Source organism: Crinia signifera, chromosome 12 (assembly GCF_055691185.1).
Source record: "Crinia signifera chromosome 12, ASM5569118v1, whole genome shotgun sequence".
Taxonomy (NCBI): domain Eukaryota; kingdom Metazoa; phylum Chordata; class Amphibia; order Anura; family Myobatrachidae; genus Crinia; species Crinia signifera.
In genome coordinates, this window is record NC_139228.1 from 71743241 (window position 1) to 71761862 (window position 18622).

Consider the following 18622-nt stretch of genomic DNA (forward strand, 5'->3'; position numbering starts at 1 on the left):
AGCTTAATTTTCTAATGCGACCAGCTAGCTCCACCTTCTTATGTGACCAACTAGCTCCAGTTTCTAATGTGCCCTGCTAGCTCCACTTTCTAATGTGCCCAGCTAGCTCCACTTTCTAATGCAACGAGCTAGCTACACTTTCTAATGCGACCAGCTAGCTCCACTTTCAAAATGCGACCAGCTAGCTCCACTTTCAAAATGTGACCAGCTAGCTCCACTTGCTAATGTGACCAGTTAGCTTCTCTTTCTGATGTGACCATCTAGCTTAATTTTCAAATGCGACCAGCTAGCTCCACCTTCAAATGCGACCAGCTAGCTCCACCTTCTAATGCAACCAACTAGCTCCACTTTCTAATGTGCCCAGCTAGCTCCACTTTCTAATGCGCCCAGCTAGCTTCACTTTCTAATGCGCCCAGTTAGCTCCACTTTCTAATGTGACTAGCTAGCTCCACTTTCTAATGCAACCAGTTAGGTCTATTTTCTAATGCGCCCAGCTAGCTTCACTTTCTAATGTGCCCAGCTAGCTCCACTTTCCAATGCGACCAGCTAGCTGCACTTTCTAATGCGACCGCAGCTCCACTTTCTAATGCGACCCGCTAGCTCCACTTTCAAAATGCGAACCGCTAGCTCCACTTTCAAAATGCGATCTGCTAGCTCCACTTTCAAAATGCGAACAGCTAGCTCCACTTTCAAAATGCGAACAGCTAGCTCCACTTTCAAAATGCGAACAGCTAGCTCCACTTGCTAATGCGACCAGCTATCTTCTCTTTCTGATGTGACATCTAGCTTAATTTTCTAATGTGACCAGCTAGCTCCACCTTCTAATGCGATAAACTAGCTCCACTTTCTAATGCGACCAGCTTGCTCCACTTTCTAATGTCTAACATTATGTTGCAGTACACTGCATAGGAATACCGTTTGGTGTTACCCTCCCTAGTTAGTACTCACCACAGTATTATGTGCCATTAGCTGCAAGATGCTAGGAGTGACCCGGCTCCAGAACTCTAGAGCTGTAAGGATGGCAGTGAAGCAGAACTCATTCTGGTTCTGCATGGTGGGTGCGATGGCTGCTTGCTCGCAGTACACAGTCCACAGCTGGGCAAAAATGAAGGCATGGAAGAGGGAACACATGTGCAGCACTGAGGTCTGTGGGACATAATATTAGAGGTCAGACAGTGATAATAGGACATGTACAGAATGATGCTGTATGTACACGTAAGCCATCGCTACTTATGGGAATACCTAATAGCAAAACCTAATTGCGGCCTAATCTAAAATATTGAGAGAACGCAGTTGGTGGAACATCACCATCCACTGCTGCAAAACGAAATGCTTTGTGGCGTTATTTCAGCGCAGTATGGTAATCAGGCCAAAGCGATTTGTGGGTGTGTCATGGGTATCAGATTCTGGATGCCAAATTGCATTTCCTGCAACTACATCACAGGGGGACGATGATAATGACAAGGACGGTAGAGGGGGCCGTTGTGATCGCACAGAAATCGACAACTCTGACCGTGTATATAGTCGCATTAGCATCCTGTACCTAGAAGGCGTTTTGCCTTATTATGGCCCGATTCATGTTCGTATGAAATTGCTCAGGCACAATTTAAGCCATCGTTTGTACACATGCACCAGTCCCGGCGCCTGCCAGATCCACTGTGTGGCTGTCTCCTCGTGCCTCCTCCTCTCCGGGAATGGGTAATGGCAGCCCCCGTACCCAAGACATGTAGCAACCGCCACTGGACAGGGCAGTTATGTTTATTTTAGATGGCTTATACACCATTGGGAGTAATGAGAGAACATAAGTGTTTTCAGTCCATTCACCACTACAGATAATAGGTATGTCCGTGCCTGGAATACTCTTCCAGGTATTAGAACATACAGATATTGGCGGGTTTTTTGTTTTATTGTAGTTTAGTACCTTAGCTAATCTGTCTGTGTATCTCTATGTATGTTACAAAAAGGCTCCTCCCATTTACAGATAGGCCCTGCCCATTGAACAGAAGGCATACCAGAGCTAAAAATGCATACCTCTTGTGATTATCCCAACAGCTACTGCGTAAGTATACCACCGATCTCCCACTACCCCCCTAACCCAAACCCCCTTTTTTAGTCCCTTCCTGACAGTATTATTCAGGGGCCGGTATTGGAAATACAATATCGGAGCTCCAGCATCGGTCTTATGACCCTTGTCGGGATTCCGGTATCAAGATTTCAACTGCCGGAATCCCGAGCATCTGGATGTCAACTGCATCCCACTGCAAGATACCTGTTTGGGTAGCTTGTTAGATAGGCAGTTATAATATTTTTGTTGTTTGAGTTTTCTTTTTGCATTTGTGTTCCTTACCTTCGATTGTTCGGGGAAACCAATAAGAATTACAATGAGGTGATCAGCAACATGCGAGCCGGCGTCTAGCGGAATCGGCATACACTGGGAGGCGGCATTTAAGCAGACCACTCCGTGAGTGAGGGAACCCAGCAGGAGCCAAGATAGAAGGCGGATATGAGTCACACATTCGATAAACTCTTTGGGGCTGAGAAAAAGAAGTAGAAAGTATTTTTTTTTTTTTTATTTAATCCGTAGATAATAATCAATCGGCATAATTACATTGGAACTGCAATTTTCACTATATCCGAATTTTTCATTTTCCTGGTGGTTACGCTTTTTGTGTGTACTGTTGCAAGTGTTCAGTACGTAGTGAAGTTCACATTTTACTACTGAAAAAGATCCAAAATACATCACATACCTCATGCGCAGCTGGATTTGTTTAATCAGATTACAATACATAAAAAAGTTAAGCAAGGTAATAATTTATTTTGTACTAAAAAATCCTCTCCCTCCTCCTCCCAACTCCGCTATCACACAGTATACTGAGAGATGTGTGCATGTACCTCACTCCTAAATTTTGTAAACGTGAGAGAGATTTTGAAAAGGAGAAAAAAAACTGGGTACTTGTTTCCTAGTACGGCGCCCACAATTTCCATCGTATGGGCTCCTAAAAATCTCATCGCATCGCATCCCTCTGGAATATTGTGACATGCGATGCGATGCAGTTTGATTTTTAATTGTACAAGCACCCATGCCATGAGATGTGATGGGTGCTTACAATGAGATGTAACCCCCAGTATCCACGCCATCCCGAAGCGTGGCAAGAACAGCGAGCCCCGCGAGGGGCGGCGGTACACGTCCTCCGACCTTTTCATACCTCCATTATCCACGTCGGCGTAGAGTTGATTTTAGATAGTGTGGCGAGCACAGCGAGCCCGAAGCGTGGTGAGTGCAGCGAGCCCCGCAAGGTGACGCGGAATACGAACCCGAAGCATGGCAAGCGCAACAAGCCCCGCGAGGGGACACGGATTACTTTACATGTATTCCGCTTCTGTTCGCCACGCTTCGGGCTCGTATTCTGCGTCCCCTCGCCACACTTGGGGCTTGGTGCGTTCGCCACACTATCTAAAATCAACTCCACACCGACGTGGATAGTGGGGGTATGAAAAGGTCGGAGGACGCGTACCGCGGCCCCACGTGGGGCTCGCTGCGCTCGCCACGCTTCGGGATGGTGTGGATATTGGGGGTTACATCTCATTGTAAGCACCCATCGCATCACATGGCATGGGTACTTGTACAATTAAAAATCGCATCCCATTTGCTGGCATGCGATGCGATATTTAATTGTACAAGCGTCGCATCGCACGCCACTAAATAAAGTACACGATGCCATGCGATGGGCGCCGTGCTAGGAAACAAGTACCAAAAACTGCATATGCATAAAAATGGGCATAGAAAATGAAAACAAATAAACCTGTGCCAAACTGCTGTTTAACAGTATTTAATTAAATATATATTTGAACTATTATTTGCTAATCATTTCCTCATGCCACACTTTGCAATTACACCAGTGTTGGTCTGATTTTGGATTCTAGTGGTTAAGAGAACGCTGATATAAGGTGGCTTAATAATATACACCAGCACAATACGAAAATGGAGGCGAGCATTTCGACCAATGAAACAAATTCTTGAGAAACCAATTACATACTAGTGTTATCACTGAGGCAGAATAACTATGTGCCTCGTACCTCAGTCACTAGTGCCTTGTGGATTCATAAAAGGTTGGGTCAGCCCACAACATTTCTGCGGGAGAAGTTGTTCTGCATTACTTTTATAAGGATGCAGAGAGGCTGATTTAGGTGAGATACTCTGGGGGGTTATTTTGGTTCACTCTTTCTGACATATTCCATCTTAGATGGACAAAACCATGTGCACTGCTGGTGGGGCAGACGTAAAATGTACAGAGAGAGTTAGATTTGTGTGAGTTATTTTGTTTCTGTGCAGGGTAAATACTGGCTGCTTTATTTTTACACTGCAATATAGATCTCACTTTTAAGTAAAACCCCACCCAAATCTAACTCTCTCAGCACAAGTAACATCTGCCCCACCTGCAGTGCAAATGGTTTTGTCCATCTTAGAAGGAATATGTCAGAAAGAGTGAACCAAAATAACCCCCTCTGTGCTGCTGTGAACATTCAAAAGTTCTGATTGGCTGCAATTTACTGCACTACCCTGGTTGGCCAAGTTCATAGAAATAAATCCTACAAGAGTTCTGATTCTTGCCCAGAGCAGGGGAACACCCATAAAATTAAAAAGAAGGGTGTTCCCCTGATCATGCAGGCAGGCCGATGCCTATTCGGGGGGCGGCCGACGGACATCCCAGGTCATCAGCCGCCCGCCCAGTCTTCATCCATATGCTCTTAAATAAAAGTGAGCCTAGACTGACTTTAATTTGTGAATGGGTGGAACAATCCTTAGATGGTCGTTGACAATCTAATGATTTTTTTCCCCCATACACTCGAAAGTACACATCCATTCGCATGCAAATGTGGCCGTTTGCTCAGGTAAGGGGGGGGGGGGGGGGGGGGGGGGCGTGAGCTCGCTCGCCCTCCCGGCGGGCAGCAGCTAACTGCTCGGTAAGCAGTGAATAAGCCAAAGTGAGTTACCCCCATTATATTTTGGTTTGGGGTAAGAAATTCCATCATCAAGCATAATGGATACAAGTTAAACTTCTGTATTGGGATATAGATTGGTGGACATCATCCCGCCTCGTCTCCGTGCCCTTACCCCTGTTGCATGGCCGAGGGTGGGTGATACAGCCACGGCAGATATCGAATGGCCGCTTTATTGTCTCTGTGGTTCCCTCGTGTTATCTCCATAGACGCAATCTGGGCGAGTCCAACTTTAAGGTGGCCCCCGAAGGTGTCCTCGTGCAAGGGCTGCGAGCAGGTCTTCATGTGGCTCTGCGGGGGAAAGGCCAACAGACCCGTCACACATACACGCACATACACACACACACGCACACACACAATACGGAGATTCCAGCTGCTCAGCGGACGTCCTATAGGTTGGCTTTCTCTGTGGGTGCGGTAAACTGTAGCTCACAGACATTGTCTAGGTTGACCGTCATCGACATTCATAAGGGCGACATAGACAAAACGTCAACACGTGCAAAAGGTCGACATGGAAAATATCAACACGTGAAAAGGTCGACATTCACATTTTTTGGTATCAATGTTGACCCCTGACCCCCAATTAGTGTATCGCTTTGCTCACCATGCTTTGGGCCTGGTACTTTGCTCCGCTACCACGATGCTGGCCACACTTTACCACTCCCAATCATAGTCCATGTGGATGGTAAAGTATGGAAAAATCCCCACTCCCAAAAAAAAATAAAAAATACAAAAAAATCCAAGTTAACCTTTCATGCGTCGACCAACGCCCTGTCGAGCACTGCTTTTGATGACTTTTTTTATGTCGACCTTGGTGTCGACTTATTCACGGTCGACCTGTACACTGTTTGCCAGCCATCCAGATACCGTTCTCTGTAGGACTTACCTTCAACTTGGTTAGGGTGTGCATATCAGCAATGAAGTCCAGGAGCTCGCCAATATACTGCCGCGTACACTCCATAGCTGCTGTGCCGCACTACACAACGACAAACACAACATAGGTCATGTCTATCTGAAACAGCACAACAACCCGCATACATCTGTATTGGTATTATTACCCTATTATTATTGCCTCCCCCCCCCCCCCCCCCCACTGCAGAATCCCCTCTGTACCATGTGAGATGTGTTCTCGGTACTTCTGTACTTTCACGGCGCCAGCATGGCGCCGCGCGTCAGAGTCCCCTTGCGGGGCTCGCTTCGCTCGCCCACGCTGCGGGCTCGGTGGCTCGCTACGCTCGCCACGCTAATTAAAATCAACTCCATGCCAACATGGATAGTGGAGGTATGAACTATCCATGTTGGCATGGCGTTAACTTAGTTTATTTTACTTAGTTAGTGGCGAGCGTAACCCGGAAGTACGCACGGCGCCATGCTGGCGCCGGTGAAAGAAAAGAAGTACCGTGTTCTCTAGCAGGAGGGGTCATTTAATGGTCACCAACTGTCACAGTCCTTCACAGGATAGGATCCCAAATTGATATGTCTCCCATGGTGTGTTATTACAAATATTATATTTTTATATTCATTCTTCAGCTTAACTCAGGGTTGCCGACTCTCCCGGAATGGCCGGGAGTCTCCCGAAAATCGGGACCCCCTCCCGGCCCCCCGGAAGGGTGGGCAACCCTCCCGGATTCAGGGGGGACCCCCCCTGCGCCCCGGATTGCGGCATTAAAATGCCACAATCCTCGGGTCTCAGAGGAGGGGGCGGAGCAAAAATGACACAATCGCGCCATTTTAGCCCTGCCCCCTCCACAGAGATCCGTGAATTCGCTAGTTTGCCATCATGGGGCGGGGCTTAGTGACATCACACTTAAGCCCCGCCCCCCTGAGCGGCTCCTGGAACTCTCCTCTCCGGGCTTCTCCCGGAGAGGAAAATTATAAAGTCGGCAACCCTGGCTTAACTGTGATCTTGGTAGCCGGCACAAAATGGCTGACAAGCTATGTCCTGTGCTTGACCTGCATGTATCCAAGCCAGAAGGAGATGGCAAATTCTGTCTTCCTGATAAGATATCAGACCAGGGTTCTAAATCTTAATAGGAGTTCCGAGGTGCACAGATAAGCACGTCAAAACTCTTATCTTGTCTGTTGCCTGGCATTCCAGTATGTAATGAGGATGTATGACCAGTCCAGTGTCCAGCATTGAGCTGGTTAAAACTCTGGAAGGTGAGAGGGATGAGGAGTCTGCAGTTATAACTCTACTCTACCACAAACTGTGAAGTCCCCCACAACAGATTCTTAGTACTTGGTGTAAGTCAGGCTTCTGTATTTTTATTCCTTTTTATTTTAGTTTGAGATTGTATTCCTCTGTGTGTACTCTTAAAAATATATTTAATCATCTATGTAACCATTTTTGTAACTAAAGCTCTGAAGTATTCTTGGAAATAAATAATTCATATTTCCAGTTCTGAATCTGTGTTCTTATGATTCACGCCTATTGGCAGACGCTATAACCTTCTTTATACATTGTACTGTGTGGCCAGGTGCGAACGCAAGCGCACCCTGCAATCGAGAGATAAATCTGAGCTTGCGTTGGTGGCAGCATACTATCTGTAGGGGAACCGTGTGTCCAAAGTGACCCCCATGTCATGGCCGGTGCTGTATAGATTGACGTATCTGGATGAGCGAACCGGTAGGACCGTAGCATTTGGAACAGAGATTGCGCTCACTGTGTGAATCTTAAATTATAATGAAGCTCTGAGTGCTGATTCTGGTGGAGTGGGTGTTTTCTCACAGAATTCTACCCACACTCACTTAAGTTCTTATAAAGAAGAATAATTCTCTATCCCACCGTTTGCCACCAAATGTCACTGTCCTACCGGTCGCACCTTCAGTTAAGCTGAAAGAATGAATAGAAGGTATAACGCTAGTAATACACACATTGAGACATATCAGTTTGGGTTCCGATCCTGTGATGGTTCGCGACACCAACCATTGAATGATTTCTCTCCCCTAGGGAAATAAAAGTCAGCCTGAACTGAGTTTTATTTCCTTCGGTGTCTTCTGTAGAGGGGGCGGGCGCTAACATCAGCTGCCCGCCCCCACAGGCATCAGCCTGCCTGCATTCCCAGCCGTCAACCGGTTCCGCCCCCGGCCCTCCCTCCCTGAGTTTGTAACTCGCTGAAGCCGTTCGATGCTGAGGTTTGCACATGTGCAAGCCCTGACCATCGGGGCTGGGGTTGCGTTCGGATTGCTGCGAGCTATCCTGAATCGACCCATTAGAACAGTATTTCAATTAATGTTGTAGTGGACAGTATTTATTATTATTATCCTTTCCTTATTGGCGCCAAAGGATCAGCAGCGCCCAAATACGAGAAGGAGAGGCACAAGAGGGAGGAGGGCCCTGCTTGTGAGAGCTTACAGTCTATAGCATATCACACTGCTGCCCACTGACATGACTAACAGCCACCATAGCCTGAAATAAGTGATCAATTAAGAGACACTATGGGGCCGTATTATAACTAAATAATCTCCGATACCTGCTACAGTCCCTCCATTTCTAACAGCCCCTAAAAAAGTCTATGGGGGATGCAAATCTGTCAGTTTTACAAAGCTTCTGAATGCAAAGCATTCCGAACTAAGGCCCCCACAACCAACGCCATCTTCGGATAGCATCTGTTGCAACATTTTCCGGGACAAGTTTTAGTAGACCAAGCATACCACAATATCGGAAGACCGCTAATGTAATGCAGAGACCGGCTCCTGTCCTTGTGTGTGTGTATTGATAAATTACAGCAGTATTATACCATCATTTTCTTCCCGCGGTCTAGTTATGCAGCGCAGCATATGCAAAAGTCGCATGCAGCAAGCGAGTGGTCAGCTGAGGTGCCATAAAAGTGTTGGCCAGGATTTTCAATGCACCTCAGCTGATCGCACAGACCTGGTCATATATAATAATACAGTGTTGCTATGAGGCCCACAAATGACTAAGCTTTCCTGAACAGATCCTGAATATACTGTATCTAGGCTACTGTCCCTCCCTGAATACATGCTGTTTGTCCTACATGGCGTGAGCTTGTGTTCTAGCCGACAATGACATAATACAGCCGGTTATGTAATGAGTTAATAAAGATTCTGTATTTATGGTACCGCTGAGGGAAGATGACTTGCGGTAGGATCCCCCTCCCTTACATCCATGCTAATAAATCTGCAGCGGTTACTTGTCCGCTTGATAAGCAGCGCCAGGCTCATAAAGTCTAAGAGCGTATTGGCACCAGCTAGTCTCCTCAGCGTACAGGCATCTAGGTTTTTTTAAAGAGAGATTAAATATGTCAGGCATTTGTCATGGGTTAGGGACCTGAGCGTAATAAATTGAGAGATTATATTTTTTTATGTAGCAAAGAAAGCTTCTGGCGCGGCTAAAAGGGTTTCTCATTTTCCCAAAAAGCCCATTGGATTTTATTGAACTTGTACAAAATCGAGGAGCGCAGTTAAAGGGGCCTGTTAACAGCTCAAACCCAAAACTCATTATATGGCAGTTTGGAATTTTGCCCCTGATGAAGTCTTTATGACGAAACGCGTTGGGTTTTTAGTTTCTTTATACCACAAACTGACTTCATAAATGACATCGAATGGTTTTCTGTGTCCTATTCTCCATTGTTTTTAAACAATGTTTTAATAAATATATACAATTGTCCTTTAGAATTGTGTATAAACTTTTTCACTAAATGAAGTAAGGATTGTTTATCTAAAATGTATTATATTGGTGGTGGTACATCTATAGCACGCTCTATTTTCATACACACTCTGTAAGGCACTGCTGACTCCTTGTGGTGCCAAATAAAGGCTAATACCAGGGCTGCCATAGGAAACTGTATGGCCTGACACTGACAAAATAGCCAGACTCCCTTCTGTCAGGGAGCCAGTCAGCCCTTGCGTGACACACCACTTACTAGTGAGTGCAGGGTGTGTGGTACACATGGGTAAAAATGGGTGGTACGTGGGTGCTTAGACTCAAACACATCATTGGGGCCCCCGCAATGCAGTTCCCACATTAGTGGGGCTACTATAACACAATTTAGTCCAAATCATATCGTCACCCCGCCCACTTTTCCTATTTGAGGTTGGGCCGGGATGTGCGGGGACCGGCGGGGGTGCAAGCAGGCCAAGGGAAACTTTCCCAACTTCCCAGGGGGAGCGGGAGTGGCCATCCCGGGAGGGTGGGCAACTATGTATTACATTATAATGCTCAGGACTAGGGTGTATGTTCTACAGGGCATTGCTGTTACTAATCTGTTACATTATATTACAGTACATGCACTAGCAGTAGCTACTATGGCCCTTATTCTGGTTCACTCGCAAATTCCTTCTAAAATGGACAAAATCATGTCCACGGCAGGTGGGGCAGATGTAATTTGGGCAGAGATAATTAGATTTGGGTGGGGTTTTACTGCAAAGTGAGATCTATATGACAGTGTAAAAAAATAAAGCAGCCAGTATTTACCCTGCACAGAAACAAAACAACTCACCCAAATCTAATTCTCTCTGCACATTACATCTGCCCCCCCCCCCGCAGTGCACATGGTTTTGTCCATTTGAGAAGGATTTTTTTTCTTTGCGAATGAACCAGAATCAGGGCCTATATGTATTAATCAAGGGGCCCAGGCAGTGGAATACTGCATGGTTAGCCAAGTCTCTATGGTGGCTGGCCACATCCATAAGCATTGGTTCCAACCCCCAGTTCTATGGTATGGAAAAACTCCCTATTTAATAATGCTAACATAGTATGTCTATTACAATTCCTTTAACCCTTTGACTGCCAACATCTCTGTGCGAGAGATGCAAAATATTGGCAAAAAATCCCAGCGCCGCTCACATTTGTTAAATAAATTCAAATAAAAAAAATGTTATGGAAAAAAAATATATATTTCCTATATAAGGTAACAAAGAATTTTGCCGTCAATTGCATTTGTCTCCAGCATGCAAATGAGACGAAACAGCAGCATTTTAGAGGTGCGTATACACGGGGCGATATATCGCTCGTCGATATATCGCTCAGTGTCCCATTTTCATAAGTGACCCGAGATGGTCGCTGATGAAAGGGAACCTCACAAGGGGGCTAAAAACGGGAGCGCGCACCCGGCGATTTATCGCCGGTGCACACTCCAATCGCTGGCAATATGGTCGCTCAGCGACTATATTGCCAGCGATTTCTGCACAGTTAGTAGAGTAAAAAGAAAGATGACTTTGCAATAAGGAGTCACCAGAAAATGCCACAGCATCGCACCCATTTATTTTCAGTCTTTATTTTGAATGAATATGGTTTTATGTGGAAATGGCATTAGCATCATTAGAAACACAATTTAGCTGCGTCGTTATATTAGCAAGTCATACGCAAGGACGGCTCATTGTACTGACATTACTGGAGCCTGCTATAATGTAATGAATGGCACAGACATAGGAAAGCATTTCATTTGTCAGGCTCAATAAGAGACCGCTGGCAAGGAAACAGTTAAGTCTTTTTGGCAGGACTTTAATCCCAGCCTCATACGCAGACTTCTATTTTGTCTTATGTTAATGCAAATCTTCATTGTGCTGAACTGTACCTCGCTGTCTCTGAGATTGCTATGCCTGTCATTTCCCTGACAGCAGCACAAGCCGGAGACTGAGGTGGCTGGCAGAGGAGTCTGTGGCTTTCCGCCTCGCACTGGAATCATAGAACTTAGTGATAACTGTAATCCTCTGGTATGTACCCGGATTCTTATTCACAGTGACTGTGCCTGGTGTATGGTTATGATATAGATAGTCGACCACTAATGGTCAACACCTAAGAATGGTCAACATACACTAGGTAGACAGAAGCAAGGTCAACGCGAGTTTTCATGGTTTTTATGCCCATGTTGACATATGTCGACATGGATGCTGTGCTGTGCTCTTCATGCTCCCGGAGAGCGCATCTAACTCTATGAGCACTTGGATAGTGAAGTAAGAATAAGTCAATAAAAAAAAAAACAACTCATGCAAAACTTGTGTCATGTTCATATAGTGTTTATAGTGTATGTCGACCAATCTTAGGTGTCGACTTGTCGGCCGGATACTGCGCTGTATGTACTATGGAGTTGTGTAAGTGGAGGTGCGGCATTTCCTCTTTCCCAAACTGGCCTCTTACACCTGTATATTTGTATTATTTATTCTTAACTGATAATTTACAGACAATTTCAGTATTATATATTATTATTATTTTCTAGTAAGACCGCTCGAATAAAAAGCCTTCAAAGCTAGTCTGCTACCTTCTGTGTTTGTGCATGTGTGAGGAAAGACATGTAGTTTCACTCTCTGCCAGCAGATGGCAGTGTTTCGGAGACTCACGGACACTAGACATATATATATGTGTGTGTGTGTATATAGATCATGGGTCCTCAAACTGCGGCCCTCCAGATGTTGTGAAACTACAAATCCCAGCATGCATTGCCACAGTTTTGCTATAAGGGAGTGTTAAAACTGTGGAAAGGCATGCTGGGATTTGTAGTTTCACAACATTTGGAGGGCCCATGATATAGATGATAGAATATCTACTTTTCATTATCCAATTCAAGACAGACTTGGAAGACATTTGATTCTCTTATAGAGTTTTCCATATTAGGGGGTATTCAATCCGGAACGTCCCATCAGTAATAATCCTGGGCTGTTTTCACTAAGTTCGACTGTAATGTTCAATGTTCTGGCTGTCGAGTGCCAAAAAGAGGGCAAATTGTCAAAAACTGCTGCAGATTGTCCGACACAACAGATCCATCTTATAACACGTTGGATCTGTTTTGTCCTAATCGGCCTTCAACGCTGTCCGTAGAAATAGTCCATGAACACAAATTTTGCATTCAGGGGAGCTGTGGGGGAGTGGGAATAATTACCCGGACCCAGCTCCCGGAGGGGCCTGGGTTCGCTGCCCCTACCCCTCCTAAGAATTAGTATGGGCCAGTGCCATCTTGACAGGGATAGCGCATTTTTAGAAGTAAATTGACCCCATAGTATTTCCAAAGATAACTCCACCAGGTACTCACCCCGGGTATCGATGCGATCATATGCTTCTGGATTATTGTAGATTCCGCTAATTTTGTTCCAACATCTGTGCAAATGAACTAATAAAAAATAACCATCATTAATAAAGAGGGAAATATTTATTCTTCTGTCAATAAAATGAGTGAAAAATTAAATATTTGCAAGTAGAAAACAAATATTCATTTTATATGGATATATGCATTTCTCCTACTGTCACACCCAATCTCACACAGCATCTCTTGTACTGTCACACCCAATCTCACACTGCATCTCTCCTACTGTCACACCCTCTCTCACACTGCTTCTCTCCTATTGTCACACCCTCTCTCACACTGCTTCTCTCCTATTGTCACACCCTCTCTCACTCTGCTTCTCTCCTATTGTCACACCCTCTCTCACACTGCATCTCTCCTACTGTCACACCCTCTCTAATACTGCATCTCTCCTAGGGCGAGATGTACTAAAGGGAAAATGCGGTAAAACCCCCGTTTTACCGCATTTTCCTATGTACTATTACCCGGCCGCCAGGTCACCGCAGTGTAGGGTAAGCTTATGGGCTTCTTTTCGCCGCCCGATGCCTCCGCCGAAAAACCCGCCGACCCCCCTCTCCCCCTCCCTCTCTTACCTGGTCCAGGTCCTCCTGGACCCCGGAAGGTAAGCCCTTCCTCCCCCTAGTGACGCAGCCGGACTTCCTTCCGGCTGCAGGGGGAGGAGGAGGCGCCGGGGACAGCTTGCTTAGCTGTCCCTGGCAGCTTGCTTAGCTGTCCCTGGCGTGAGGGATGCAGGAGGGGGCAGGGAGGTGACGGAGACCCCCCGCACACCACCTTCCAGGTATCGCGGGGGGCCTCCGTCACCGCATCGCGATGCCAGCCGCATATGTTAGTACATAAGCGGCGGAATCGTGGCGGGGGGGGGGGCGCGAAGGGCGGCAATGTATTTTAATACATTCCGCCCCTAATATCACACCTTCTCTCACACTGCATCTCTCTTACTGTCACACCCAATCTCACACTGCATCTCTCCTACTGTCACACCCTCTCTCACACTACATCTCTCCTACTGTCACACCCTCTCTAATACTGCATCTCTCCTACTGGCACACCCTCTTACACTACATCTCTCCTACTGTCACACCCTATCTCACACTACATCTCTCCTACTGTCACACCCTATCTCACACTGCATCTCTCCTACTGTCACACCCTATCTCACACTGCATCTCTTCTACTGTCACACCCTCTCTCAAACGACATCTCTCCTACTGTCACACCCTCTCATACTGCATCTCTTGCTGTCACACCGAATCTCACACTATATCTCTGTCACATCATCTCTCACACTGCATCTCTCCTACTGTCACACCCTATCTCACACTGCATCTCTCCTACTGTCACACCCTATCTCACACTACATCTCTCCTACTGTCACACCCTATCTCACACTGTATCTCTCCTACTGCCACACCCTCTCACACTGCATCTCTTTGATTGTCACACGCTCTCATACAGCATTTCTCCTACTGTCACACCCAATCTCACACTGCATCTCTCCTACTGTCACACCCTATCTCACACTCCATCTCTCCTACTGTCAAACCCTCTCACACTGCATCTCTCTGAGTGTCGCACCCTCTCTCACACTGCATTGCTCCTACTGCTAAGTGCTGCACCGGGGCTAGTCAAAGACAGTAAAATGGGAGTGCAGCCAGATGTGTTTATGGGAAGGAAATTCCTACATCACATTGGGAAGTATGTGCCCCATCTGGTCAGATTACTTCTGAAGTTGTTGGGGCTGTGACTGCAAGTCTACGGGACGGCTGAGCTCACCTATCAGGCCTCACCCGCACTTTGAATCCCCCTATCTTGTCACTCCCAGCCCCATGTGTAATGAACCTTCTCAATCGCATCAATAACCTACAAACAGCCATTTGGGACAAACCAAAATTGCAATCTACCCATTCTCACACAAAAAGTGAGGCCTAGGGGGAAATTTACTAAAGGAAATTTGTAAAAAAAATAGGTGTATTTGTATCCAGAAATAAACGTATTTTTTACATTTACTATCCCGAAAATACGGCAATTCGTAGTCGTATTGATGTGCTATCAAAACGAATACGAATTGCCGTATTTTCGGGATAGTAAGGGGGACATTTACCAAAATGGATTCGTAGAAAAAAGGTGTATTCGTAGGGAGAAATACACCTTTTTTTTACGAATTTGTATTTTCGGGATTTACAATCCCAAAAATACAACAATTCGTAGTCCTAAAGATGGAACATTCGTATTTGTAGTTACAAATACGAATGCCCTACACCATCGATAGGATACGACAGAAATCACCATTCAAAAGAATGGTGATTCCTGATTTACTAAGCAGCCGTACTGATAATACGGCTGCTTAGTGGTGTGAAACACCCACGCAAATACGACAGGAAAATAGAACACCATTTTCCTGTTCTATTTGCGTTTTAGCCTGCACGGATCAGTCAGATCCGTGCAGGCTACAGTGTAAAAAAATAGAAAAATAAATAAATTAAAAAAAAAACGGCGTGGGGTCCCCCCCACAGCCATAACCAGCACCAGGCTGAAGGAGCCGGGGCCGGTAATTAAAAATCAGGGAGCCCGACAAATAGGGGTTCCCCGATTTTTAACAACCAGCCCCAGGCTCCAGGTCCGGGGCTGGTTCCCAAAATACGGGGGACAAAATGAGTAGGGGTCCCCCGTATTTTAAGAACCAGCCCCAGGCACAACCAGCCGGCAGGGTAATGTCACAGCCGGGGGACACTTATAATATAAGGTCCCGCGGCCAAAACATTCTCCCTACCGACCAGTCAGCCTGGCCAGGGGCCCTGGGGGAGTGGGGACCCCCCCAATGAAGGGGTCCCCCCCCTCCAGGACTTACCTGACCAGGCTGAAGCCTGGTGCTGTCCTCGATGCCCCTGGGCGGTGGGCATCGAGCTGATAAATGTTGTAAAAAAAAGATGAACCTATTGTTTTTTACTGTGGCACTACAAGTGCCAGCAAGCCTCCCCAGCAAGCTGGGACTTGGAGAACCACAAGTCCCAGCCTGCTGGGCATTAAAGGGCCCGCTGGCACTTGTAGTTCTACAGTTAAAAAAATAGTGCACAAAACACACTGACACACTTTTAAAATAAAACTTTATTACACACAAAGCCCACACATACTAATACTTACCTATCTTCTTCCCATAGGTCGCCCTGGTCCTGTGTCGGCGTCTTCTGGTCCTGTGTCGTCTTCTTCCTCCATGTCGACCGTCGCTGTCCGGATCCGACGAAATCCATTTGGGAAGCTGTGGAAGGAAACCATTTTCACCTGTCCCAGCGCGACGTAGTCCAGGTAAGGGTCTTTGCAAAAAAACAAAACGAACACCCGAATCCAGCCGGACAAGCAGGGAGCCGCACGGTGTTTACATCGTGCGGCTCCGCCTCCCGAATGCCGCTATTGGCCGCCTTGCGGCCTAGCGGCCAATAGCGGCATTCGGGAGGCGGAGCCGCACGATGTAAACACCGTGCGGCTCCCTGCTTGTCCGGCTGGATTGGGTGTTCGTTTTGTTTTTTTGCAAAGACCCTTACCTGGACTACGTCGCGCTGGGACAGGTGAGTATGGTTTCCTTCCACAGCTTCCCAAATGGATTTCGTCGGATCCGGACGGCGACAGCGACGGTCGACATGGAGGAAGAAGACGACACAGGACCAGAAGACGCCGACACAGGACCAGGGCGACCTATGGGAAGAAGATAGGTAAGTATTAGTATGTGTGGGCTTTGTGTGTAATAAAGTTTTATTTTAAAAGTGTGTCAGTGTGTTTTGTGCACTATTTTTTTAACTGTAGAACTACAAGTGCCAGCGGGCCCTTTAATGCCCAGCAGGCTGGGACTTGTGGTTCTCCAAGTCCCAGCTTGCTGGGGAGGCTTGCTGGCACTTGTAGTGCCACAGTAAAAAACAATAGGTTCATCTTTTTTTTACAACATTTATCAGCTCGATGCCCACCGCCCAGGGGCATCGAGGACAGCACCAGGCTTCAGCCTGGTCAGGTAAGTCCTGGAGGGGGGGGACCCCTTCATTGGGGGGGTCCCCACTCCCCCAGGGCCCCTGGCCAGGCTGACTGGTCGGTAGGGAGAATGTTTTGGCCGCGGGACCTTATATTATAAGTGTCCCCCGGCTGTGACATTACCCTGCCGGCTGGTTGTGCCTTGGGCTGGTTCTTAAAATACGGGGGACCCCTACTCATTTTGTCCCCCGTATTTTGGGAACCAGCCCCGGACCTGGAGCCTGGGGCTGGTTGTTAAAAATCGGGGAACCCCTATTTGTCGGGCTCCCTGATTTTTAATTACCGGCCCCGGCTCCTTCAGCCTGGTGCTGGTTACAGCTGTGGGGGGGACCCCACGCCGTTTTTTTTTTAAATTTATTTATTTTTTCTATTTTTTTTTACACCTTGCAGCCTGCACGGATCTGACTGATCCGTGCAGACTGCTAGAAATAATTCGTATTAGCGGCCGTATATACGGCCGCTAATACGAATCATTACACCATCGGAGGGTTACAAAGCAGTCGTATATGACTGCTTTGTAACTGATCCTCCGGAACACGACTTTGCATACGACTTAAACAGTCGTATGCAGTCGTAGGGAAACTACCAATACGAAAAACTAGGTTTTTCATATTGGTAAATTTCCCCCTAAATGTCAAAAATAAGTGTATTTCTGGATACAAATACACCTATTTTTTACAAATTTCCTTTAGTAAATTCCCCCCCCAATCTCTCAGTGAAATGTAAATATCTGCGCATGCTGTCAGAAGGTGATGCTTCCACTTTAAGTCAGTAACCTGTTTAAGTCGATCAGATAGCTTAAAATAGGCTCATGAGCTCACCCGCTAACACAGATCCGTAACGCAGGTCCTTTAAAGTAATGAAAAGGTTTAGCACATAAAGTGCAGGCACTGGGGAGATTCATTGATTAAATGGGCCATTTACTTCTCTTTGCAATTACCTCTCCTCATTCCTCCCAGTGTAAATCTTTTAAGCATTGTATACCTGGACTAGCAGCAAGAGGTTTGTGTCCGGCAGAGGGGATTTCAATTTCAAAGCTTGCAGAAGATCTAATATAACACTGCGGGTCAGATAGTACTTATCTCTCTCCTGCAAAATAACATTAGAAGAAACAGAGCGTCAATCATCAGACCACATGTTACAATGAAAGCCTGTGAGGGCTCTCCCCATAATCAGATCTGACGGCCGCGGGCTGGAACATCTAGAATTCTTTGTAATGCTAGAACCATTGACTGAAAGAATACTTTAAAGATGAAGTATGTTTAATACATACATATTATATAATATATATATATAAGCCAACAGTGTCCCCGGCACTCCGTTGCCCCGAATATAGGGGTGTCTTTGCCCTGGTGCCTTCCGATGTGGCGTGGCAGCCACTGTAAATAGCGGGCAGGTTATGGTGGCACTCAGAGACGGTCACACGGAATCTTAGTGCATAAAACTTTTAATCTACATTTCAGGGTTCTAGACCCCTTCGTCAGGATCCTGACAAAGGGGTCTAGAACCCGAAACGTAGATTAAAAGTTTTATGCACTAAGATTCTGTGTGACCGTCTCTGA

The 18622-nt window shown here is 46.4% G+C and overlaps 1 protein-coding gene across 6 annotated transcripts in view; it reads right to left on the reverse strand.

Annotated features, from left to right (window-relative positions):
- Positions 1–18622, reverse strand: part of UNC79 (unc-79 subunit of NALCN channel complex) — a 179222-nt gene that overhangs the window by 15904 nt on the left and 144696 nt on the right. For all 6 annotated transcript variants that reach the window (XM_083166032.1, XM_083166033.1, XM_083166029.1 and 3 more), the window contains 6 exons: positions 18045–18149; positions 12993–13070; positions 5888–5977; positions 5117–5292; positions 2348–2534; positions 949–1146 (listed from right to left, as the gene is read on the reverse strand). In XM_083166032.1, the coding sequence (XP_083022158.1) occupies positions 949–1146; positions 2348–2534; positions 5117–5292; positions 5888–5977; positions 12993–13070; positions 18045–18149 (834 nt within the window). The remainder of the gene's footprint in view (positions 1–948; positions 1147–2347; positions 2535–5116; positions 5293–5887; positions 5978–12992; positions 13071–18044; positions 18150–18622) is intronic.